The 27408-nt window shown below is 42.0% G+C and overlaps 1 protein-coding gene across 4 annotated transcripts in view; it reads right to left on the reverse strand.

Annotated features, from left to right (window-relative positions):
- Positions 1–27408, reverse strand: part of abca5 (ATP binding cassette subfamily A member 5) — a 100920-nt gene that overhangs the window by 49447 nt on the left and 24065 nt on the right. For all 4 annotated transcript variants that reach the window (XM_014212922.3, XM_014212913.3, XM_014212904.3 and 1 more), the window contains 8 exons: positions 25431–25660; positions 22086–22227; positions 10235–10423; positions 9620–9767; positions 9288–9465; positions 5937–5995; positions 5389–5675; positions 3468–3587 (listed from right to left, as the gene is read on the reverse strand). In XM_014212922.3, the coding sequence (XP_014068397.1) occupies positions 3468–3587; positions 5389–5675; positions 5937–5995; positions 9288–9465; positions 9620–9767; positions 10235–10423; positions 22086–22227; positions 25431–25660 (1353 nt within the window). The remainder of the gene's footprint in view (positions 1–3467; positions 3588–5388; positions 5676–5936; positions 5996–9287; positions 9466–9619; positions 9768–10234; positions 10424–22085; positions 22228–25430; positions 25661–27408) is intronic.

Here is a 27408-nt window from a genome sequence, read left to right on the forward strand (position 1 = left end):
AGACCTCTGCAATCCACCCTGGCATGCTGTCAATTAACTTCTGGGCCACATCCTGACTGATGGCAGCCCATTCTTGCATAATCAATGCTTGGAGTTTGTCAGAATTTGTGGGTTTTTGTTTGTCCACCCGCCTCTTGAGGATTGACCACAAGTTTTCAATGGGATTAAAGTCTGGGGAGTTTCCTGGTCATGGACCCAAAATATCGAAGTTTTGTTCCCTGAGCCACTTAGTTATTATCACTTTTGCCTTATGGCAAGGTGCTCCATCATGCTGGAAAAGGCATTGTTCGTCACCCAACTCTTCCTAGATGGTTGGGAGAAGTTGCTCTCGGAGGATGTGTTGGTACCATTCTTTATTCATGTCTGTGTTCTTAGGCAAAATTGTAAGTGAGCCCACTCCCTTGGCTGAGAAGCAACCCCACACATGAATGGTCTCAGGATGCTTTACTGTTGGCATGACACAGGACTGATGGTAGCGCTCACCTCGTCTTCTCCGTACAAGCTTTTTTCCGGATTCCTGAAATAATCGGAAAGGGGATTCATCAGAGAAAATGACTTTATCCCAGTCCTCAGCAGTCCAATCCCTGTACCTTTTGCAGAATATCAGTCTGTCACTGATGTTTTTCCTGGAGAGAAGTGGCTTCTTTGCTGCCCTTCTTGACACCAGGCCATCCTCCAAAAGTCTCCGCCTCACTGTGCGTGCAGATGAACTCACACCTGCCTGCTGTCATTCCTGAGCAAGCTCTGTACTGATGGTGCCTCGATCCCGTGGCTGAATCAACTTTAGGAGACGGTCCTGGCGCTTGCTGGACTTTCTTAGGCGCCCTGAAGACTTCTTCACAACAATTGAACCGCTCTCCTTGAAGTTCTTGATGATCTGATAAATGGTTGATTTAGGTGCAATCTTACTGGCAGCAATATCCTTGCCTGTGAAGCCCTTTTTGTGCAAAGCAATGATGACGGCACATGTTTCCTTGCAGGTAACCATTGTTGACAGAGGAAGAACAATGATTCCAAGCACCACCCTCCTTTTGAAGCTTCCAGTCTGTTATTCGAACTCAATCAGCATGACAGAGTGATCTCCAGCCTTGTCCTCGTCAACACACACCTGTGTTAACGAGACAATCACTGACATGTCAGCTGGTCCTTTTGTGGCAGGGCTGAAATGCAGTGTAAATGTTTTTTTTTTTTAGGATTCAGTTCATTTGCATGGCAAAGAGGGACTTTGCAGTTAATTGCAATTCATCTGATCACTCTTCATAACATTCTGGAGTATATGCAAATTGCTATCATACAAACAGAGGCAGCAGACTTTGTGAAAATTAATATTTGTGTCATTCTCAAAACTTTTGGCCACGACTGAACATGATTCCATATGTGTCATTTCATAGTATATGTCGTCACTTTTATTCTACAATGTAGAAAATAGCAAAAATAAAGAAAAACCCTGCAAACAGTCCAAAAATGTGCTTTTCTTTCAAAACAAGGACATTTCTAAGGGACCCCAAACTTTTGAACGGTAGTGTGTGTATGTATGTGTGTAAACCTACACCTAAGCCAAGTACATTTATACAACATTTTTCACAATTCTTGACATTTAATCTTAGTAAAAATCCCCTGTCTTAGGTCAGTTAGGACCACCACTTTATTTTAAGAATGTGAAATGGCAGAATAATAGTAGAGAGAATTATTTATTTCAGCTTGTATTTCTTTCATCACATTCCCAGTGGGTCAGAAGTTTACATACACTCAAATAGTATTTGGTATCATTGCCTTTTAAATTGTTTAACTTGGGTCAAACGTTTCGGGTAGCCTTCCACAAGCTTCCCACAATAAGTTGGGTGAATTTTGGCCCATTCCTCCTGACAGAGCTGGTGTAACTGAGTCAGGATTGTAGGCCTCCTTGCTCGCACACGCTTTTTCAGTTCTGCCCACACATTTTCTATAGGATTGAGGTCAGGGCTTTGTGATGGCCACTCCAATACCTTGACTTTGTTGTCCTTAAGCCATTTTGCCACAACTTTGGAAGTATGCTTGAGGTCATTGTCCATTTGGAAGAACCATTTGCAACCAAGCTGTAACTTCATGACTGATGTCTTGAGATGTATCTACAATATATCCACAATTTTCTATCCTCATGATGCCATCTATTTTGTTAAGTGCACCAGTCCCTCCTGCAGCAAAGCACCCCCACAACATGATGCTGCCACCCCCGTGCATCACGGTTGGGATGGTGTTCTTCGGGTTGCAAGCCTCCCCCTTTGTCCTCCAAACATAACGATAGTCATTATGGCCAAACAGTTCTATTTTTGTTTCATCAGACCAGAGGACATTTCTACAGAAAGTACGATCTTTGTCCCCATGTGCAGTTGCAAACCGTAGTCTGGCTTTTTTATGGCGGTTTTGGAGTAGTGGCTTCTTCCTTGCTGAGTGGCCTTTCAGATTACATTGATATAGGACTCGTTTTACTGTGGATATAGATACTTTTGTACCAGTTTCCTCCAGCATTTTCACAAGGTCCTTTGCTGTTGTTCTGGGATTGATTTGCACTTTCCGCACCAAAGTACGTTAATCTCTAGGAAACAGAACGCGTCTCCTTCCTGAGCGGTATGATGGCTGCGTGGTCCCATGGTGTTTATACTTGAGTATTATTGTTTGTACAGATGAACGTGGTACCTTCAGGCGTTTGAAAATTGCTCCCAAGGATGAACCAGAATGGTGGAGGTCCACATTTTTTTTCTGAGGTCATGGCTGATTTCTTTAGATTTTCCCATTATGTCAAGCAGAGGCACTGAGTTTGAAGGTAGGCCTTGAAATACATCCACAGGTACACCTCCAATTGACTCAAATGATGTCAATTAGTCTATCAGAAGCTTCTAAAGCCATGACATCATTTTCAGGAATTTTCCAAGCCATTTAAAGGTACAGTCAACTTAGTGTATGTAAACTTCTGACCCACGAGAATTGTGATCAAGTGAATTATAAGTGAAATAATCTGTCTGTAAACACTTGTTGGAAAAATGACTTGTGTCATGCACAAAGTAGATGTCCTAACCGACTTGCCAAAACTATAGTTTGTTAACAAGAAATTTCTGGAGTGGTTGTAAAACGAGTTTTAATGACTGAAACTTCCGACTTCAACTGTATAGCTTCACACACACGTTCAAAAGTTGTGTCCTTGTTTTGGAAAGAAAACCACATTTTTTGTCCATTAAAATAACATCAAATTGATCAAAAACACAGTGTAGACATTGTTAATGTTGTAAATGACTATTGTAGTTGGAAACGGCTGATTTTTAATGGAATATCTACATAGGTGTACAGAGGCCCATTATCAGCAACCATCACTCCTGTGTTCCAATGGCACGTTGTGTTAGCTAATCCAAGTTGATCATTTTTTGAGTGAGAGAGAGAGTGAGAGAGATTTCTGTTGTGTTCTGAGGGTGGATGATCAAGGATCCAGCTACCTTGGGGTCTCCCAGGATGGCTATGCCCACAGACAATTTCCTCTTCTGGCCTCCACTCAGGTTCTTAGCCTGGGCGTCCATGATCTTCTCCAGGTCTAGATCCTTCAGCACCTTGGACACCTAACAGACAGATCCAACACACAGGAGGGAGGGAGAGAAAAGGATGTGATCCCAAACACTGACTCAATATTAATCCATCTTGTGAGTTGAAGCTGAATTCAGAAATACGAAAGCAACATAGAGGCCCGCCAGTTAACTTCACTAGGGTAGGGGGCAGCATTCGGAATTTTGGATGAAAAGCGTGCCCAAAGTTGTGTTAGCTAATCCAAGTTTATCATTTTTTGAGTGAGTGAGTGAGTGAGTGAGTGAGTGAGTGAGAGAGGGGATTGCCTGCTACTCAGTTTCAGAAGCTAGGATATGCATATAATTGGTAGATTTGGATAGAAAACACTCTAAAGTTTCCAAAATGGTTACAATAATGTCTGTGAGTATAACAGAACTGATATGGCAGGCGAAAACCTGAGGAAAATCCATCCAGGAAGTACTATTATTTTGAAAGGCTGTTTTTCCATTGAAAGCCTATCCACCATACAAAGACTTAGGACCCAGTTCACGATCTCTATGGCGTCTTCTACATGTGGCCAGTCTTTAGGCATTGCTTCAGGCTTTTACTCTGAAAAATGAGGGAGATACAGCACTTTCGATGAGTGGACAGTGGAAATTTCCAGACATGAGTCCAGCGCGCGATCGGGCCTTTCTTGTTTCTCCTTTTCTATTGACGAAGCTTTTGTCCGGTTGAAATATTAGATTATTTATGACAAAAACAACCTGAGAATTGATTTTAAACATCGTTTGACATGTTTCTACGAACTTTTATTGTACTTTTTTGATTTTTCGTCTGTCTGTTGTGACCGCGCTTTGTTCCAATGGATTGCTGAACAAAACGCACCAACAAAACAGAGGTTTTTGGACATAAAGAGGGACATTATCGAACAAAACAAACATCTATTGTGTAACATGGAGTCTTCGGAGTGCAACCATATGAAGATCATCAAAGGTAAGTGATACATTTTATCGCTATTTCTGACTTTTGTTACTCCTCTTCTTGGCTGCTAACTGTTAGTAATGATTTGTCTGCTGGGCGCTGTTCTCAGATAATCGCATGGTTTGCTTTCGCCGTAAAGCCTTTTTGAAATCTGACACAGCGGTTGGATTAACAAGAAGTTTATCTTTAAGCTGGTGTATAACATTTGTATCTTTTATGTATGTTTATTATGAGAATTTCTGTTTTGTTGTTTCACGCTCTGCAATTTCACCGGATGTTGTTTGAGACAGTGGATTATTGAACAAAACGCGCTAACAAAACTGATGTTTTTGGATATAAACATGGACTTTATCGAACAAAACGAACATTTATTGAGTAAATGGGAGTCTTGTGAGTGCAAACATATGAAGATCATCAAAGGTAAGTGATTAATTCTATCACTATTTCTGACTTGTGTTACTCCTCTACTTGGCTTGTTACTGTTTGTAATGATTTGTCTGCTGGGCGCTGTTCTCAGATAATCGCATGGTATGCTTTCGCAGTAAAGCCTTTTTGAAATCTGACACCGTGGTTGGATTAACCAGAATTTTACTTTAAACCCATGTATAACACTTGTATGTTTCATGAATTTTTATAATGAGTATTTCTGTTTTTGAATTTGGCGCTCTGCAATTTCACTGGATGTTGGCTCCCACACCCCCTAGTGAGGTTAACAACCAGCCATGCTTGAGTGACCGAGTGATCATATATGATGCATTTTACACTTACATTTGACTAATTTAGCAGACGCTCTTATCCAGAGCGATTTGAAACAGCATTCAGTATCACAAGTAAATCCTTCTTGAAAATAGCCGCAGGTAATAAAAATCCCCTCACCTCATTGTCAATGTCAGAGGGGAGAATCCCTTTAATGGCAGCGAATATCCTCAGGTGCTCTTCTACAGTCAGCACGTCAAAGATGATGTTGAACTGAGGGCAGATGCCCACCAGCTGCCTCATCTCTGCCCCCTCAGCGATCTCTGCCACAGGGGAGCCGTAGATGGAGGCGTGGCCGTCGGTCGGAGGGCAGATCCCACACAGGATGTTCATCAGAGTGGACTTCCCCGCTCCGCTGTGGCCCAGGAGGGCTGTGATCTGACCTTCGTAGATGTCAAAGGTCAAGCCTGGATAGAAGGGAAGGGGGCGGGACATGAAGACATTAGGGTCTACGAAGAGCCTCATATGGGGCGGTTTCTCGGACACAGATTAAGCCTAATCATGGATGAGGATAAACAGAGAAAGGTAAGACAACGTCAGGATCTGTTAAGGAAGTTCGGAACTGCCGATTTCCAATTTGTCTGTTAGATACGGCAACTAGAAAAGAGGCTCCACACAGACACAGACACAAGAGTGACAAGAGAAATATGTAGAGCAATGAGCCTCACCCCTCAGAGCTTCCACGATGCTGTCCTTCTCTTTGTACACCTTGCGGATGTTGTTAATGCTGCCAGGGTGGGGAGACAGAGACGAGGGTAAACGACAGGTTTCAATCTGGCACTCATTCTTTCTGGGTCAAAGCTAATGGAAGTTTGCAGGCTGGCAGCAGACCAAGCCAGTTGGTTCCTATCAGGAGCTCATCTATATCGATACAGCTCGGCTGAGGTTATCGTTTCCCCTGGACTAAAAAGCCTGTATTTCTGTCCTGGAAAGTCAATAATGGGGCCAGGTTTCTCAATAATGTAAGAGGATATCAGCCTGATCCGGACCTGTCGAGCTGAGGCAGCCACAGTCTATTTTCAAAGCCACTTGTTCCAGAGAGACACAAGTGTTCTCTTCCAGCCAGGGACAGGAGCATTATGAAAAGAAAGAAAGATCTGCACCAAAATGTTTCATATCATGCACCATCAGAACTGACATCAATGGAAAGTTGCTGATTCACACTCCTTCTGGCTTCAAAAGAAAAACAGGCCTTATTCCTAAAATTTAATCTCAACTTCAAGTTTTTTGTAAATTGTTGAATATGCAATTAAAAATTCCAAGATATTTATGAGGTTACAGCCTCAATCTCATTGCCCTGACAGGTAGTAATAGGTGAACGGTTCAGAGGTCTATTTCTTGCTTTAGAAAACACAATTAGTTTAGTCAGCATTGAGGAGACAACAATAAACAACAGTATAATCAGCATAAAAGTGAAGTTGTGCATTTTGCACATTTGTCTTCATTATTTATAAAATAGTGAATAAGAGGGGACCAAGTCCCGAGCCCTGGGGCACACCATTACAGACAGACAATTTAGCAGACATGAGCACATCAAATTGAGTGCACCGAGTTCTATCAGACAGATCGTTAGCAAACCATGCAACTACATGCTCGGAAAGACCTATGCTCGATAATCTCTGCCTCAGTACAGCATGATCAACTGTATCAAAAGCCTTAGAGAGATCAATAAAAAAGTGAGACAGTGCTGTTTTTAGTCAAGGGCTTCAGTGATATAATTTAAAACCTTCATGGATTTCAGGGCTTTATGTACCTCCTGCACTGAGAATGGCAAAAAGCTAAACGTTTGACCAGCTCTCACCGGTTCATCCACACAGGGCTGTATAGAGACAGAAGATACTAAATCAAACAGCCTATCAGATGACACAAAGTGTTCATTGAAACAATTCAGCATTTCAGTTTCGTCATGAACAGCAACAGAGTCCTTCAACAAACATGAAGGTATTTCATTAACAGTACTGTTACCAGACAGATTTAATAGCCCTCCAAAACTTCCTAGGGTCATTCAGGTTATCAGTAGTAACAGACATAAAATATTCAGACTTGGCCTTCCTGAAAAGAGAAGAACACTTGTTTCATAGCTGCGTAAAAAGAAGCCAATCAGCATCAGAAGATGATTTCTTTGCTTTTAGCCCAGGCTAGATTACGGTCGTGAATAATACAAGACAGCTCAGAAGAAAGCCATGGATTATCCCGCCCTTTATCTCTGAACCTGCGGAATGGGGCATGTTTTTTACTATTTGGAAAAAACAATCATGAAAGAATTTCCAGGCAGTTTCCACATCAGGAAAAAGCTCAATCTTGTTACAGTCAAAATAAAATAAATCATGAAAGAAAGCCTGCTCATTAAAGGTTTCTCTTCAAATCATATTTTGTTTGTCACATGCGCCGAATACAACAAGTGTAGACCTTACAGTGAAATGCTTACTTACAAGCCCTTAACACTTATTGTTCTAAAACTGCATTTTTGGTTAAGTAAAAAAAATCTGTAAAAAATAGAAAAAGAAAAGTAACAAATAATTAAACAGCAGCAGTAAAATAACTATAGCGAGGCTATATATAGGGCGTACCGGTACAGAGCCAATGTGCAGGGGCACCGGTTAGTGGAGGTAATATCTACATGTAGGCAGAGTTAAAGTGACCATGCATAGATAATAAACAGAGTAGCAGCAGCGTAAAAGAGGGGTCTGGGTAGCCCTTTGATTAGCAGTTCAGGAGTCTTATGGTTTGGGGTTAGAAGCTGTTAAGAAGCCTTTTGGACCTAGACTTGGCACTCCGGTACAGCTTGCCGTGCGATAGCAGAGAGAACAGTCTATGACTAGGGTGGCTGGAGTCTTTGACAATTTTTAGAGCCTTCCTCTGACACTGCCTGGTGATGTACTGGGCCGTACGCACTACCCTCTGTAGTGCCTTGCGGTCGGAGGCCGAGCAGTTGCCATACCAGGCAGTGATGCAACCAGTCAGGATGCTCTCAATGGTGCAGCTGTAGAAACTTTTGAGGATCTGTGGACCCATGTCAAATCTTTTCAGTCTCCTGAGGGGGAACAGGCTTTGTCATCCCCTCTTCACGACTGTCTTATTAGTGTGTTTGGACAAGGATATTTTGTTGGTGATGTGGACACCAAGAAACTTGAAGCTCTCAACCTGCTCCACTACAGACCCGTCAATGAGAATGGGGCGTGCTCGGTCCTCGTTTTCCTGTAGTCCAGAAATCAGCTCCTTTGTCTTGTTCACATTGAGGGGGGGTTGCTGTCCTCGCACCATCGTTGTCGGTGATCAGGCCTACCACAGTTGTGTCATCGGCAAACTTGATGATGGTGTTGCCTGGCCATGCAGTCATGAGTGAACAGGGAGTACAGGAGGGGACTGAGCACACACCCGAGCGGCCCCCCGTGTTGAGGATCCGCGTGGCGGATGTGTTGTTACCTACCCTTACCACCTGGGGGCGGCCCGTCAGGAAGTCCAGGATCCAGTTGCAGAGGGAGGTGTTTAGTCTCAGGGTCAAGGGCTTGTAAGTAAGCATTTCACTGTAAGGTCTACACCTGTTGTATTCGGCAAATGTGACAAATAACATTTGATAATATTTTGTATAGTTTTATCTAAAAAAGATAACTTTAATGTTTTACCATTTTTGTTCTTATGAAATTCACTGAGGAGGATGGTCAACCCCTTCCTCCTCTGAGGAGTCTCCACTGAACTACACCCATCGTACAGGACACCTCCAGCAACTATGGTGGATGCATAACCAGGCCAGCCCAGTACAGCTTGGCTTAGATCAGTAGTGTGGAAAGGGTATAAGTCTTCCCTGTGGCTCAGTTGGTAGAGCATGGTGTTTGCAACGCCAGCATGGTGTGTGCAACGCCAGGGTTGTGGGTTCGATTCCCACGGGGGGCCATTACAAAAAAAAAAAAAAATGCATGAAATTGTATGAAATGTATGCATTCACTACTGTAAGTCGCTCTGGATAAGAGCGTCTGCTAAATGACAAAAATGTAAATGTATAAAGGGGAGGCTCTTACCGGATGGCCTCTTTCCCCCTGAATTCCGGAGAGACGGGCTCCACAGACTCATCCACTCCTGGGGCCCCATTCACCTCCGTCTCGTAGACAGAGCTCACCTCGACGTAGCGCTTACTGCGCTTGGACCAATAGGATGGCTTCATGAAGTATACCAGGGAGCGCCGCATGCCAAACTCACCTGCACAAAGGATACAGGAATACGGAAGGTCATTTGAGATAAATAGACAGGTCGCTCTTAAAATAAATTTACGCAACTAAGACCAAACTGTATGAGTAAAGGTTGAATGAAATCAATACTTCCTTCATGTGTTGAGGAGAAGTCAAAACAGTACCTGGTAGGACCTGGTCCAGGTAGACAGCCAGCAGCAGGTAGAGTATACAGTCCAGGACGAGCATGAGAAGGGGGGCGTAGAGGGGATGGGGGCCGTTGGCCAAGGTAGTGAACACAGCTCCGTCCCCCTGGGCCTCCAGGTACACCACCTACACACAGAGAATAGAACAGAATAGCTTTATTACATGGGGGGTGGACTCCGTAAACATTGCACACTGTTCTGGACAACCTTGACAATAAAATGTTGGGCAACTCCATGGTAACAGGCTGATGCTGTGAGTCCGTTTTTTCATTTTAAAATGTATGTCAAACAAAAACCAATGATTGCAAAGTTAAACAAACCATTCAACTTTATGTACAAGAATAACTTAACAATTTCCACAGAACATTTTACAAAAACACATTTACTTGAACAGATTTGCAGATGCAAAGTTTGGTAACAGAATGACGGTTTGTGCTGTTTGTTCTGTGATTCTGTTACCAAACTTTGCACCGTTTCACCACAGAAAATATGCGCTTCTATTGGCCAAGTCCAGGTAGTTGCTCCCTGTTTCGGTCTGTTTAATCCCGTTTGGTGCTTAATGAACACGACACGGGCGTTGCGTAGGTTGGTTACCTGGGCAATGCCGATGGAGAACGCGCTGGGGGACAGCAGACAGAGAACCCAGACCAGCGGCTGGGGGAAGTCCTTCATCAGGACAGTGAACAGGGACAGGCAGCCGAACACCACAGTCAGCATTGAGCCCACAGTACTGGCAAACTTTGGCTTCTTAAACAGAGGGGTCAGCATGAAGGAGAAGAAGATCTGGGGAAGGATAAAATACAAGAGTTTAAAGAGGTAGTTCACTGAGGTTTGAAATCGGATGGAACATTCTAGGTAAGTAAATAATAATCTACACTTAAAAAAAGTGAACAATCCCTTTGTTATGGCCTGTCACAACCAATGCAAGTCAACCAAATGCAGCGTCAAATCTATTGCTAGAGGGGAGTTAAAAGCTAACAGCATCCAATGCTAACTGAAATTAAGAAGTTAATTTCTGGTCAAATCTGTGACACACATGGCACATTAAATAGAAATCTTGGCCTTAAAACCTTTTCAGACATCTTTCCTCTGACACGCACATAAAAGCGTCTGCTAAATATAAATAAACTCAGCGAAAAAAGAAAAATCGGCCCTTTTTCAGGACCTTCTCTTTCAAACATAACTCGTAAAAATCCAAATAACTTCACAGATCTTCATTGTAAAGGGTTTAAACACTGTTTCCCATGGTTGTTCAATGAACCATAAACAATTAATGAACATGCACCTGTGGAACGGTCGTTAAGACACTAACAGCTTATAGACGGTAGGCAATTAAGGTCACAGTTAAGAAAACTTAGGACACTAGGGAGTCCTTTCTATTGACTCTGAAAAACACCAAAAGAAAGATCCCCAGGATCGCTGCTCATCTGTATGAACGTGCCTTAGGCATGCTGCAAGGAGGCATGAGGACTGCAGATTTGGCCAGGGAAATAAATTGCAATGTCCGTACTGTGAGACGCCTAAGACGGCGCTACAGGGAGACAGGACAGACAGCTGATCGTTCTCGCAGTGGGAGACCACGTGCAACAACGCCTGCACAGGATCGGAACATCCAAACATCACACCTGCGGGACAGGTACAGGATGGCAACAACAACTGCCCGAGTTACACCAGGAATGCACAATCCCTCCATCAGTGCTCAGACTGTCCGCAATAGGCTGAGAGAGACTGGACTGAGGGCTTGTAGGCCTGTTGTAAGGCAGGTCCTCACCAGACATCACCGACAACAACGTCGCCTATGGGCACAAACCCACTGTCGCTGGACCAGACAGGATTGGCAACAAGTGCTCTTCACTGACGAGTCGTGGTTTTGTCTCACCAGGGGTGATGGCCGGGTTCGCGATTGTTGTCGAAGGAATGAGCGTTACACCGAGGCCTGTACTCTGGAGCGGGATCGATTTGGAGGTGGAGAGTCCGTCATGGTCTGGGGCGGTGTGTCACAGCATTATCGGACTGTGCTTGTTGTCATTGCAGGCAATCTCAACGCTGTGCATTACAGTGAAGACATCCTCCTCCATCATGTGATACCCTTCCTGCAGGCTCATCCTGACATGACCCTCCAGCATGACAATGCCACCAGCCATACTGCTCGTTCTGTGCGTGATTTCCTGCAAGACAGGAATGTCAGTGTTCTGCCATGGCCAGCGTGTCAGTGTTCTGCCATGGCCAGCGATGAGCCCGGATCTCAATCCCATTTAGCACGTCTGGGACCTGTTGGATCGGAGGGTGAGGGCTAGGGCCATTCCTCCCCAGAAATGTCTGGGAACTTGCAGGTGCCTTGGTAGAAGAGTGGGGTAACATCTCACAGCAGGAAATGGCAAATCTGGTGCAGTCCATGAGAAGGAGATGCACTGCAGTACTTAATGCAGCTGGTGGCCACACCAGACACTGACTGTTAATTTTGATTTTGACCCCCCCCCCCCCCCCCCCTTTGTTCAGGGACACAATATTCAATTTCTGTTAGTCACATGTCTGTGGAACTTGTTCAGTTTATATCTCAGTTGTTGAATCTTGTTATGTTCATACAAATATCTACACATGTTAATATGCTGAAAATAAACATAGTTGACAGTGAGAGGACGTTTGTTTTTTTGCTGAGTTTATATACAGTGCTTTCAGAAAGTATTTATACCCCTTGAGGTATTTTGTTGTGCTACAGCCTGAATTCAAAATGGTTTCAATTGTTTTTTTTCCTCACCCATCTACACACAATACCCCATGATGACAAAGTGACATGTTGATTATTTTTTATTTGCACATTTATTGAAAATTAAACTAATTTACGTAAGTATTCACACCCCTTAGTCAATACATGCTAGAATCACCTTTGAAAAGTGATAACAGATGTTCTTCAAGCTCTGTCAAGATGTTTGTTAATCATTGCTAGACAGCCATTTTCAATCTTGCCATGGATTTTCACGCCGATTTAAGTCAAAACTGTAACTAAGCCGCTCAAGAACATTCAATGTCGTATTGGTATGCAACTCCAGTGTATATTTGGCCCTGTGTTTTAGGTTATTTTCCTGCTGAAAGGAGAATTTGTCTCCCAGTGTCTGTTAGAAAGCAGACTGCACCAGGGTTTCCTCTAGGATTTTGCCTGTGCTTAGCTCTATTCCATTTATTTTTTATAAACTCCCTAGTCATTTCCGATGACAAGCACACCCATAACAACATGATGCAGTCACCACCATACTTGAAAATATGATGAGTGGTACTCAGTGATGTGTTTGATTTTCCCCAAACATAAACTTTGTATTCAAGACTTTCAGGACAAGTTAATTTCGTAGCAATTTTTTTTGCAGTTTTACTTTAGTGCCTTGCTGCAAACAGGATGCATGTTTAGGAATATTTTTATTCTGTAGGCTTCCTTCTTTTCACTCTGTTATTTAGGTTAGCATTGTGGGGTAACTACAATGTTGTTGAGCCATCCTCAGTTGATTCCTCCTATCACAGCCATTAAACTCTAACTGTTTTAAAGTCACCATTGGCCTCATGGTGAAATCCCTGAGCAGTTTCCATCCTCTCTGGCAACTGAGTTAGGAAGGACGCCTGTATCTTTGTAGTGACTGGGTGTATTGATACACCATCCAAAGTGTAATTAATAACAACTTCACCATGCTCAAGGGGAGAGCGAATGTCTTTTACATTTTTTTTTTTTTTAAACCCATCTACCAATAGGTGCCCTTCTTTGTGAGGCATTGGAAAACCAAGTTGGTCTTTGTGGTTGAATGTGTTTGAAATGTACTGCTCGACTGAGGGACCTTGTAAATAATTGTATGTACGTGGTACAGAGACGAGGTAGTCATTCAAAAATCATGTTAAACATTATTATTGCCTTACAGAGTGAGTCCATGCAACTTACTACATGACTTGTTAAGCACAATTCTACTCCTGAACTTATTTAGCCTTGCCATAACAAAAGGGTTTGAATACTTATTGACACATGACAATTCAGCTCTTCATTTTTAATTAATTTGAACATTTATAAAAACATAATTACACTTTGACATTATGGGGTATTGCGTGTAGGCCAGTGACACACAATCTCAATTTAATCAATTTTAAATTCAAGCGGTAACAACAAAATATGGATCATATTTTCACCCATCAGGCTATTCTCAATTTAAACATTGTCTTTACTAACATGTCAAATTAGTTTAGATTTAGAATGGCCCATTATCAAATGGGCAGGAACAGTTGTAAGAGAAAAAAAGACATCCGTATGCATTCGATTAGCAAATGGCGGCCACTTTCCCGCCAGTTTGTTTCACTCATGTCGGGTAGGCTACTCCACAGGTGATATTCCGCCTAAACTGTGTGTGCCATGGACTCTCCAACCCTGTTCCTTCAGCTACCCAGTGTTTAATTTGGGAAACCAAGTGAAATCAGTTTGAGAACATTAATAGTATGATGTTTTCACAACAAAACATATTTAATTAAACTGTTGTCAGACTCTCTCACTGCGCACCGGAGAAAGGAATGAAGGAGAGACGGGTGAAAGAAATGCTTCACCGTAGGGATGGTGCCAGGTTTCCTCCACACGCGACGCTTGGCATACAGGCAAAAGAGTTAAATCTTTCTTGGTTTCCTCAGGCCAGAGAATCTTGCTTCTATGACAGTCTTTAAGTGCCTTTTGGCAAACTCCAAGAGGGCTGTCTTGTACTTTTACTGAGGAGTGGCATCCATCTAGCCACTCTACCATAAAGGCCTGATTAGTGGAGTGCTGCAAAAACAGTTGTCCTTCTAGAACAGGGTTTGGCAATTCCAGTCCTGATTGGTGTCACAGTTTTGCCCCAGCCCCAGCTAACACACCTGGCTCCAATAATCACCTAATCATGATCATCAGTTTAGAATGAAATTTGATTAATCAGCTGTGTTTGCTAGGGATGGAGAAAAAGTGTGACACCAATCAGGCCCTTGAGGACTGGAGTTGCCCACCCATGTTCTAGAAGGCTCTCCCATCTCCACACAGGGTATCTGGAGCTCTGTCAGATTGACCATCGGGTTCTTGGTCACCTCCCTGACCAAGGCCCTTCTCCCCGACTGCTCAGTTTGGCCAGGCAGCCAGCTCTAGGAAGAGTCTGGGTGGTTCCAAACTTCTTCCATTTAAAAAAGATGGAGGCCACTGTGTTCTTGTTGACCCTCAATGCTGCAGAAATGAATTGATACCTTTCCCCAGATCTGTGCCTCAACACAATCCTGTCTCAGAGCTCTACGGACAATTCCAAACCCCATAGCTTGTTTTTTTTCTCTGACATGCACTGTCAACAGTGGGACCTTATATAGACAGTTGTGTGCATTTCCAAATCATGTCCAATCAATTGAAATTTACCACAGGTGGACTCCAATCAAGCTGTACAAACAGCTCAAAGATGATCAATGGAAACAGGATGCACCTGAGCTCAATTTCGAGTCTCATAGCAAAGGGTCTGAACACTTATGTAAATAAGGTATTTCTGTTTTTAATATACTTGCAAACATTTCTAAAACCTATTTTAACTTTGTCATTATGGGGTATTGTGTGCAGATGGCTGAGATTTTTTTGTTGATTGAATCCTTTTAAGAATAAGGCTGTAACGTCACAAAATGTGGGGAAAGTTTCCGAAGGCACAACACACACACACAACCAGTCAAAAGTTTGGACACACCTACTTATTGCAGGTTTTCTTTCTGTATTTTTATTATAATAATAGTGAATACATCAAAGCTATGAAATAACACACACGGAATCATGTAGTAAAAAGTGTTAAACAAATCAAAATATATTTTATATTTGAGATTCTTCAAAGTAGCCACCCTTTGCCTTGACAACAGCTTTGCACACTCTTCGCATTCTCTCAACTCAGGTAGTCACCTGGAATGCATTTCAATTAACAGGTGTGCCTTGTTAAAAGTTCATTTCTGGAATTTCTTTCCTTCTTAATGCCTTTGAGACAATCAGTTGTGTTGTGACAAGGTAGGGGTGGTATATAGAAGATAGGGCTATTTGGTAAAAGACCAAGTCCATATTCTGGCAAGAACAGCTCAAATAAGCAAAGAGAAAGGACAGTCCATCATTACTTTAAGACATGAAAGTCAGTCAATACGGAAAATGTCAAGAACTTTGAAAGTTTTTTCAAATGCAGTCGCAAAAACCATCAAGCACTATGATGAAACTGGCTCATGAGGACCGCCACAGGAATGGAAGACCCATATTTACCTCTGCTGCAGAGGAGTTACAAGCCTCAGAAATTTCAGCCAAAATAAATGCTTCACAGAGTTCAAGAACAGACAACTCAACATCAACTGTTCAGAGGAGACTGCGTGAATCAGGCCTTCATGGTCAAATTACAGCAAAGATACCACTACTAAAGGACGGCAATAATAAGACACCTGCTTGTCCAAGAAACACGAGCAATGGACATAATTTTTTTGTTATAACCACCGTGTCTTTGTGAGACGCAGAGTAGGTGAACGGATGATCTCCGCATGTGTGGATCCCACCGTGAAGCATGGAGGAGGAGGTGTGATGGTGCTTTGCTGGTGACACTGTTGGTGATTTATTTACATTTCAAGGCACTCTTAACCAGCATGGCTACCACAGCAATACGCCATCCCATCTGGTTGGCGCTTAGTGGTACTATCATTTGTTTTTCAACAGGACAATGACCCAACACACCTCCAGGCTGTGTACGGGCTATTTGACCAAGGAGAGTGATAGAGTGCTGCATCAGATGACCTGGCCTCCTCAAATCACCCGACCTCACCCCAATTGAGATGGTTTGGGATGAGTTGGACTGCAGAGTGAAGGAAAAGCAGCCAACAAATGCTCAGCATATGTGGGAAATCCTTCAAGACGGTTGGAAAAGCATTCCAGGTGAAGCTGGTTGAGAGAATGCCAAGAGTGTGCAAAGCTGTCATCATGCAAAGGGTAGCTACTTTGAAGAAGCAAAAATATATTTTGATTATTTTACAACGTAGAAAATAGTCTAAATAAATAAAAACCCTGGAATGAGTACGTGTGTCCAAACCTAGGAAACTAGGCATATGTCGCACATCACTACTTCACAAGAGGCATTTTTATTTTTTTTATTCATCAAAATGCATTTTTTTTGGCAGAAATGCCTTCTGGAACATGTGAACTTTCATGTGCCTTAATAACTAACTTTTATGCCATCCGTAAATTTGAATAAATAAATACAATTACAGGCCTAGTTGGTTTAGCCACGGAAAAAGACAGGAACTTTCCCGCTAGCCATGATTGGCTAAGATAATGGATGATCTGGACATGCTAAGAGAGGAGAAAGGATTGGTCTGCCATGTAGCATGCTTGTCTTTAACATGAGCTGCTCAGTATGTATTGGTAATCCTTACTACTGTGTCTTTTTTGAAAGATATCATGAAGAACAGCAAAAGTGTTGCTACTGTACTGCTCTCCACTTTCTGGAGTACGATTGTGCCATGCTGACTCTCTCGGACTTTGAAAATGAATCAGACTATAAGGAAATCCCTGATTTAAGTTAAAACATTTTCATTGAACCAGACATTGTGGAGTTTTCTCAAATGCTAATCAACATTGTTGTTGTCACGGAAGAAGTTAACAGAGTTTTGAAATCAGTGGAATGCCCAGTGAAAGCAGAGTATGCTAGCTAAGGATATGGGAGAAAATTCTGGCTTTTGATTTCAAATATGCAGAGTGAGTCAAAAAGAGAACACACAGAAGGCTGTTGTATAAAACACCTGTCTCCGGATTACAGCTTCAATTTAAGGGCAACCAAGGCATCCATGACAGAGGGAGAAGCGTTCATCCATGTATACGGGTAATATAGTCTAGCTAGCTACATTTTCAAATATTATAAATTTCTAATTTTGTCAGAAAGTTGTTTTCATTGCAAGTTAAAGAGTACTGTTAGATAACATTTGCTAGCTAATGTTAGCTGGCTGGCTCGCTAGCTAGCGTTACTTGTATGATCTGTGTAGTAATATTATTTGTATCTCAGAAAGCCATTTGCATTGCTAGTCATAGCCTAATGTTAGCTAGCTAGCTAACATTGAACCTAGTTAGTTAGCTTTAGCTACCTGCAGATTCATGCATAGTAGCTAGCTATGACAATCAGTTTGTATTGCCAGTAGTTATGATTGGGATTATTGCCGCATTCAAAACAACTGGGAACTCAGGAAAAAGAAAACGAGCTCCGACTGGGATTTTTTTGTTGTTGTTGCAGCCATTCAACTCGGAACCTCGGGCCTCTTTATAGAGTCCCCACTTTCCGACCTGAAGAGCACTGATGCCATGATTTGACCTCGTATTTTTCCAAGTTCCCAGTTGTCTTGAAAGCAACCTTAGGTTCATTGTTTATCTAGCTACATGTCTAAACAAAAGACTCTACTTCGCCAGATGATTACATGATCCACCAAGTTAGCCAGGTGTGATTATGGTCATCTATTGTACTTCATGAACATGCTTAGACAATAGTGACCCATACACTTAACTAGATGTGGCTGGGGGGTGGTTACAGCACTTCTTTCACATGACCCATCAATTTAGACAATTGTGTCTGGGTAGGAATCATCTAATAAATATAAAATATTTACATGGACACTTTATATTTTTGATATTGCTACTATTCAAATATGCAAGTAACCATTTCACTGTATCATTTACACCTTTTGCATCCTGTGCATGTGACAAATAAACTTTGATTTTGTTTGATATGGTGTGTGTTTACCAGAGATGGTAAGGTGAAGAACATGACCTGCCCCAAAGTCAGATTAGGATATAGGCCATGGACTAGATAAAGTGTATTTTTGCTACTACTTACCACTTTTAGTATTTCAATCTTTGGTTGTTTACTAAACTACTCACTATGTTTAGCACATGGCCTCACATGTGAATCCTTAAAAAGATGGGTGGGGCTAAGGCTTAAAAGGGTGTAAACCATGATGAATGGGTATAGACAAAGAAGAGCTCTCCAGTAGGTGTACCCAAACATTCAAGGGCCATTTTCTCATAAGTGGAGTTACAAGTTTATCAACTTTCAAAGCATAACTGCAGTGTATGATATACCATTATCCAGCTATGAGTCTCTACTTTTATCCAATGTAAAAATCACAACTTCAAATTTTGCTACAAAGGACAGAATCGAGCCAGTCGGTGTCACACATACACACACCCACACCAGTGGCGGTCTGTCCCGTTTAAGATGAGGAAAGATTATACAGTTGAAGTCGGAAGTTTACATACACCTTAACCAAATACATTTGCATCTGTTTTCACAATTCCTGACATTTAATCCTAGTAAAAAATGCCATGTCTTAGGTCAGTTAGGATCACCACTTTATTTTAAGAATGTGAAATGTCACAATAATAGTAGAGAGAATTATTTATTTCAGCTTGTATTTCTTGCATCACATTCCCAGTGGGTCAGAAGTTTACATAAACTCAATTAGTATTTGGTAGCATTGCCTTTTAAATTGTTCAACTTGGGTCAAACATTTCTTGTAACCTTCCACAAACTTCCCACAATAAATTGGGTGAATTTCGGCCCTTTCCACCTGACAGAGCTGGTGTAACTGAGTCAGGTTTGTAGGCCTCCTTGCTCACACACACTTTTTCAATTCTGCCCACAAATGTTCTATGGGATTGAGGTCAGGGCTTTGTGATGGCCACTCCAATACCTTGACTTTGTTGTCCTTAAGCCATTTTGCCACAACTTTGGAAGTATGCTTGAGGTCATTGTCCATTTGGAAGACCCATTTGCGACCAAGCTTTAACTTCCTGACTGATGTCTTGAGATGTTGCTTCAATATATCCACAGAATTTTCCTTCCTCACGATGCCATCTATTTTGTGAAGTGTACCAGTCCCTCCTGCAGCAAAGCACCCCCACAACATGATGCTGCCACCCCCACGCTTCACGGTTGGGATGTTGTTCTTTGGCTTGCAAGCCTCCCCCTTTTTCCTCCAAACATAACGATGGTCATTATGGCCAAACAGTTCTATTTTTGTTTTATCAGACCAGAGGACATTTCTCCAAAAAGTACCATCTTTGTCCCCATGTGCAGTTGCAAACCGTAGTCTGGCGTTTTTATGGCGGGTTTTGGAGCAGTATCTTCTTCCTTGCTGAGCGGCCTTTCAGGTTATGTCGGTATAGGATTCATTTTACTTTGGATATAGATACTTTTGTACCTGTTTCCTCCAACATCTTCACAAGGTCCTTTGCTGTTGTTCTGGAATTGATTTGCACTTTTCGCACCAAAGTACGTTCATCTCTAGGAGACAGAACGCGTCTCCTTCCTGAGCGGTATGACGGCTGCGTGGTCCCATGGTGTTTATACTTGCGTACTATTTTGTACAGATGAACGTGGTACCTTCAGGCATTTGGAAATTGCTCCCAAGGATGAATCAGACTTGTGGAGGTCTACAATTTTTTTTCCTGAGGTCTTGGCTGATTTCTTTTGATTTTCCCATGATGTCAAGCAAAGAGGCACTGAGTTTGAAGGTAGGCCTTGAAATACATCCACAGGTACACCTCCAATTGACTCAAATTATGTCAATTAGCCTATCAGAAGCATCTAAAACCATGACTCATTTTCTGGAATTTTCCAAGCTGTTTAAAGGCACAGTCAACTTTGTGTATGTAAACTTCAGACCAACTGGAATTGTGATACAGTGAATTATAAGTGAAATAATCTGTCCGTAAACAATTGTTGGAAAAATTACTTGTGTCATGCACAAAGTAGATGTCCTAACCGACCTGCCAAAACTATAGTTTGTTAACAAGAAATTGGTGGAGTGGTTGAAAAACGAATTTAAATGACTCCAACCTAAGTGAATGTCAACTTTCGACTTCAACTCTATTTTTTCATGAACATGGCCTTATTTCTATTACAGCATATTGGATGACTGTCATTCATATTCTATTCATCCAGTTAAATGTAAATTAAATAAAATTGGTTACATAAACATATTTAGCAGATGTTATTGCGAGTGTAGAGAAATGCTTGTGTTCCTAGCTCCAACAGTGCAGTAATATCTAACAATTCACAACAACACATACAAATCTAAAAGTAAAATAATGGAATTAAGAAATATAAATATTAGGACGAGCAATGCCATAGTGGAATTGACAAAAATACAGTATATACATATGAAATGAGTAAAGCAATATATAAACATTATTAAAGTGACTAGTGTTCCATTATTAAAGTGGCCAGTGATTCCATGTGTATGTAAATAGGGCAGCAGCCTCTAAGGTGCAGGGTTGAGTAACCAGGTGGTAGCCAGCTAGTGATCATGTAGTAGCCTAAACGTATGTAATGTCGATAGCTTTAGGCTACTACAAGATACTCAAATTTTCCCTGAACCCATCATGAGGTTGCTACAACCTAGACTATGAATGAAAGTTCACAACGTATGTTCACAGGTTGAAAGAATTTTGAGTAATCAAGGCAACAGACACATTCATAAACGCCTTGCACACTATTGCATGCATCTACCTGATCTAGGGTGTAATCATTAATTCAACAGTTGCAAATGTGAGTTTCTATTGCACAAATTCAGGTAAGTTTATTCCTGTTTTGTTCCGTTTGCTTCAGGTTAAGACATTTTTCTCAACAGAATTGGCGGCATGAATACACCCCTGATCACACGCAAACACTTTTCACTTCTATAGCAGCAGTGCTTGACTTGGGCAGGAGCTCTCCGGAGCGGAATACTGGAACTTCAAATGTTCTACTGCTTGAGCTCCTGTTCCTCTTATAGAATATTAGCTCAAAAGTAGTGTAGCTCCTGCACCTAAATATAAACAGTACCGACACCCAAAAGGAGTACCGGAACACCCCCACACCTCCTCCTCCATGCTTCACGGTGGGAACCACATATGCGGAGACCATCCATTCACCTACTCTGCGTCTCACAAAGACACAGCGGTTGGAACCAAAAATCCCAAATTTGGACTCGGACCAAAGAAAACATTTCCACCGGTCTACTGTCCATTGCTCGTGTATAGAGGTCCTGGAAGGCAGGAAGCTTGGCCCCAGTGATGTACTGGGTCGTACGCACTACCCTCTGTAGTGCCTTGCGGTCGGAGGCCGAGCAGTTGCCATACCAGGCATTGAAGCAATAAATATATTTTGATTTGTTTAACACTTTTTTGGTTACTACATGATTCCATGTGTGTTATTTCATAGTTTTGATGTCTTCACTATAATTCTGTACTGTAGAAAATAGTAAAAATAAAGATAAACCCTGAAATGAGTAGGTGTGTCCAAACTTTTGACTGGTACTGTATACTATCTTTTAGAACAGTCTGAACTTCAACTCTGTTCTTCTGTTTCAGGGATTTAATTGAACACACAGTAAATGACATGTCATGAACCAACCAGGGCTCATTAGAGGTACTCACAGAGGAGATGCCGTAGAGGAAGATGAGAAGGAAGATGACGATGAAGTCACTGTTGGGGAAGAGGGCTGTATAGGTAGCGATGATGGACATGAGGATGGACATGGTGGTGACCAGAGCTGCATACAGCAGGCCCCACGATAGCCTGTTGAAACATCAACACACACACACCTTTATAGAGAAAAAAAAGCAGATATCATAACATAAATTATGTAAAAATCCTCCCCTCAGACTCTCTTAAAAAAATGTTTACCTTTATTTAACTAGGCAAGTCAGTAAAGAACAAATTCTTATTTTCAATGACGGCCTAGGAACAGTGGGTTAACTGCCTTGTTCAGGGGCAGAACGACAGATTTTTACCTTGTCAGCTCAGGGATTTCATCTTGCAACCTTTCGGTTACTAATCCAACGCTCTAACCACTAGGCTACCTGCCACCCTTATGTGGGGTGATGTAAAAAGCCTTAATAATGTTATTTATTTAACAACATAGCTTGGCACATGGTACGCCAGCCTCCATCATTGAGTCAGTTAACCTCTCTTGGGTAGGGGGCAGTAAGTGGGAAATCTGGTGCTTGTAGTCCTTTCAAGTCATTGCCTATCGAACACACAGTGACTTAGGGTTCATTTTGCACTTCCTAAGGCTTCCACTAGATGTCAACAGTCTTTAGAAAGTTGTTTGAGGTGTCGATGGTAAACAGAAAGCGAACAGAGGAAGTTGGAAGTTGTTGACTCAGGAAAGCACATGAGTTCATTGGCGCACATTCACGTGAGGGGTAGCTGTGTTCCAAAATGTTTTTCAAGACATTGGAATCGTCCGGTTGGAATATTATTGAAGTTCTAAGTTAAAAAGGCCCTAAAGATTGATGCTATACAACGTTTGACATGTTTGAACGAACGTAAATATAACTTTTTTTGACTTTTCGTCGTGAAATGTTGCCCGCGTTTCCTACATTTGGAGTAGCATACTGAACGTGCAAACAACAAGGAGGTATTTGGACATAAATTATGGACTTTATCGAACAAAACAACATTTATTGTGGACCTGGGATTCCTGGAAGTGCCTTCTGATGAAGATCATCAAAGGTAAGTGAATATTTCTAATGCTATTTATGATTTTAGATGACTCCAAAATGGCGGGTATCTGTATTGCTTGATGTCTTTTTCTGAGCGCAGTACTCAGATTATTGCAAAGTGTGCTTTCCCCGTGAAGCTTTTTTGAAATCTGTCACAGCGGTTGCATAGAGGGGATGTTCATCAATAAGTGTTTGAATAACAGTTTAATATTTTATCAACGTTTATGATGAGTATTTTTGTAAATTGTTGTGCTGATTCACCGGCAGTATTGGAGGCAAAATATTTTCCGAACATCACGAGGCAATGTAAAATGCTGTTTTTGGACATAAATATGAACTTGATCGAACAAAAAATGCATGTATTGTGTAACATGATGTCCTAGGAGTGTCATCTGATGAAGATCGTCAAAGGTTAGTGCATAATTTTAGCTGGTTTTCTGGTTTTTGTAACGCCTGTCCTGGCTAGGAAAATGGCTGTGTGGTTTTTCTTGTGTTGGAACTGTCCTAACATAATCTAACTTTATGCTTTCGCCGTAAAGCCTTTTTGAAATCGGACAATGTGGTTATATTAAGGAGACGTGTATCTTTAACCTCTCTAGGCTAGGCGGGACGAATTCGTCCCACCTACGTAACAGCCACTGCTATCCTGTGGCGCGATTTTCAAAACCTTAAAAATCCTATTACTTCAATTTCTCAAACATATGACTATTTTACAGCCATTTAAAGACAAGACTCTCGTTAATCTAACCACACTGTCCGATTTCAAAAAGGCTTTACAACGAAAGCAAAACATTAGATTATGTCAGCAGAGTACCAAGCCAGAAATAATCAGACACCCATTTTTCAAGCCAGCATATAATGTCACCAAAACCCAGAAGACAGCTAAATGCTGCACTCACCTTTGATGATCTTCATCAGATGACAACCCTAGGACATTATGTTATACAATACATGCATGTTTTGTTCAATCAAGTTCATATTTATATCAAAAACCAGCTTTTTACATTAGCATGTGACGTTCAGAACTAGCATACAAACTTCCGGGGAATTCGCTAACATTTTACTAAATTACTCACGATAAACGTTCACAAAAAGCATAACAATTATTTTAAGAATTATAGATACAGACCTCCTCTATGCACTCGATATGTCCGATTTTAAAATAGCTTTTTGGTGAAAGCACATTTTGCAATATTCTAAGTACATAGCCCAGGCATCACGGGCTCGCTATTTAGACACCCGGCAAGTTTAGCACTCACCATAATCATATTTACTATTATAAAAGTTTGATTACCTTTTGTTGTCTTCGTCAGAATACACACCCAGGACTGCTACTTCAATAACAAATGTTGGTTTGGTCCAAAATAATCCATCGTTATATCCGAATAGCGGCGTTTTGTTCGTGCGTTCCAGACACTATCCGAAATAGTAAAGAAGTGTCGCGCGCATGGCGCAATTCGTGACAATAAAATTCTAAGTATTCCATTACCGTACTTCGAAGCATGTCAACCGCTGTTTAAAATCCATTTTTACGACATTTTTCTCGTAGAAAAGCGATAATATTCCGACAGGGAATCTCCTTTTCAGCAAACAGAGGAAAAAATCCCAAAGGCGGGGGCGGTCGGGGTCACGCGCATAAGCCAGTGTCCCTTGATCGGCCACTTGAGAAAGGCGATAATGTGTTTCAGCCTGGGGCTGGGATGACGACATTCTGTTTTTTCCCGGGCTCTGAGCGCCTATGGACGACGTGGGAAGTGTCACGTTAGAGCAGAGATCCTTAGTAAATGATAGAGATGGAAAACAAGTTCAAGAAATGGTCAGACAGGCCACTTCCTGTAAAGGAATCTCTCAGGTTTTGACCTGCCATTTGAGTTCTGTTATACTCACAGACACCATTCAAACAGTTTTAGAAAATGTAGGGTGTTTTCTATCCATATGTAATAAGTATATGCATATTCTAGTTACTGGGTAGGAGTGGTAACCAGATTAAATCGGGTATGTTTTTTATCCAGCCGTGTCAATACTGCCCCCTATCCTAAACAGGTTAAAATGGTGTAAAATAGTCGTATGTTTGAGAACTTTGAATTATGACATTTTGTGGTTTTGAATTTGGCACTCTGATTTTTCACTGGCTGTTAAATAGTGTGAACCGTGGGTGGGAACCCGCTAGCGTCCCACCTCCCCAAGAGAGGTTAACTGTTGGAGGTTCTTTATGGCAATATAGTATTAATGTATACAGCAGTTACTTTAACAAACACAAATCATCCTACTGACCAGAAGGCAGAGTCGTAGAGGCCCATCATGGTCATTGTGTCTTTGAGCCTGTGTTCCTTCTCTGCTGCCACGTTGACGATGAGGAAGGTGATGAAGGGTGTGAAAGCCAGCACCAGGTAGATGGAAATGAGAGCGTGGGGGAATTTTTGGACCTCCACTGACCCTGGCTGGCCCATCATCACCACACGCAGGTGGTCCATCTCACTCCACACTGACCGCTTGGTCTGCATCTGAACACAGGACACAGGCAGGGATCAAGCATTAATATACACTGAACAAAAATATAAACGCAACATGTAAAGTGTTGGTCCCATGTTTCATGAGCTGAAATAAAAGATCCCAGAAATTCCACACACACAAAATGCTTATTTCTCTAAAATTGTGGGTACAATTTGTTTACATCCCTGTTGGTGAGCATTTCTCATTTGCCAACATAATCCATCCACCTGACAGGTGTGGCATATCAAGAAGCTGATTAAACAGCATGACCATTACACAGGTGCACCTTGTGCTGGGGACAATAAAAAGCCACTAACATGTGCAGTTTTGTCACACAACACAATTCCACAGATGTCTCAAGTTGAGGGAGCATGCAATTGTCATGCTGACTGCAGGAATGTCCACCAGAGCTGTTACCAGAGAATTGAATGTTAATTTCTCTACCATAAGCCGCCTCCAACGTCATTTTAGAGAATTTGGCAGTACATCCACCTTCTTCACCTGTGAGATCGTCTGAGACCAGCCACCCGGATAGCTGATGAAACTGAGGAGTATTGCTGTCTGTAATAAAGCCTTTTTGTGGGGAAAAACTCACTGATTGGCTGGGCTTCTCACCCGGACAGTTGATGAATCTATGGGTTTGCACAACCGAAGAATTTCGGCAAAAACTGTCAAACCATCTCAGGGAAGCTCATCTGTGTGCTCGTCGTCCTCACTAGGATCTTGACCTGACTGCAGTTCGGCGTTGTAACCAACTTTAGCAAGCAAATGCTCACCTCCGAATGCCACTGGCACACTGGAGAAGTGTGCTCTTCACGAATAAATCCCAGTTTCAACTGTACCGGGCAGGTGGCTGACAGCGTGTATGGTGTGGTTGAGTGGTTGAGTGGTATGCTGATGTCAGTGTTGTGAACAAAGTGCTCCATTGTGTCGGTGGGGTTATTTTTTTTATGGTATGGGCAGGAATAAGCTACGGACAACGAATACAATTGCATTTTAACAATGGCAATTTGAATGCACAGAGATACCGTGACGAGATACTGAGACCCATTGTCGTGTCATTCATCCACAGCAATCACCTCATGTTTCAGCATGATTATGCCCGGCCCCATGTCGCAAGGATCTGTACTCAGTTCCTGGAAGTTGAAAATGTACCAGTTCTTCCATGGCCTGCATACTCACCAGACATGTCACCCATTGAGCATGTTTGGGATGCTCTGGATCCACGTGTACGACAGCATGTTCCAGTCCCTGCCAATATCCAGAAACTTCCCACAGCCATTGAAGTACAGTGGGACAAAATTCCACAGGCCACAATGAACAGCCTGATCAAATATATTCGAGGTCGACCGATTAAATCGGCATGGCCGATTAATTAGGGCCGATTTCACGTTTTCATAACAATCGGTAATCTGCATTTTGGGGCGCCGATTATGGCCGATTACATTGCATTCCACAAGGGAACTGCGAGGCAGGCTGACCACCTGTTATGCTAGTGCAGCAAAATTCCAACAGAACAAAGTGTATAAATCAATATCAAATATTTCAATGCCCTTGGACACTGGAAAAATGGGTCACCTTTTTTTAACATAAATGCTACCTGATTCAAAGTATGGAATGACCAACTTGTTACTTTTAGGGGGTGAGGGATCTGGTATGAACAAACATCTAAACATGATACAGACAAGAGCACGTTTGTTCCTCACGGTCATTTTTATTGTTGTTCACAACATGGCTACAACGCCGACGGTGGTGGTTC

Source organism: Salmo salar, chromosome 01 (genome assembly GCF_965601325.2).
Source record: "Salmo salar chromosome 01, fSalSal1, whole genome shotgun sequence".
Lineage (NCBI taxonomy): Eukaryota > Metazoa > Chordata > Actinopteri > Salmoniformes > Salmonidae > Salmo > Salmo salar.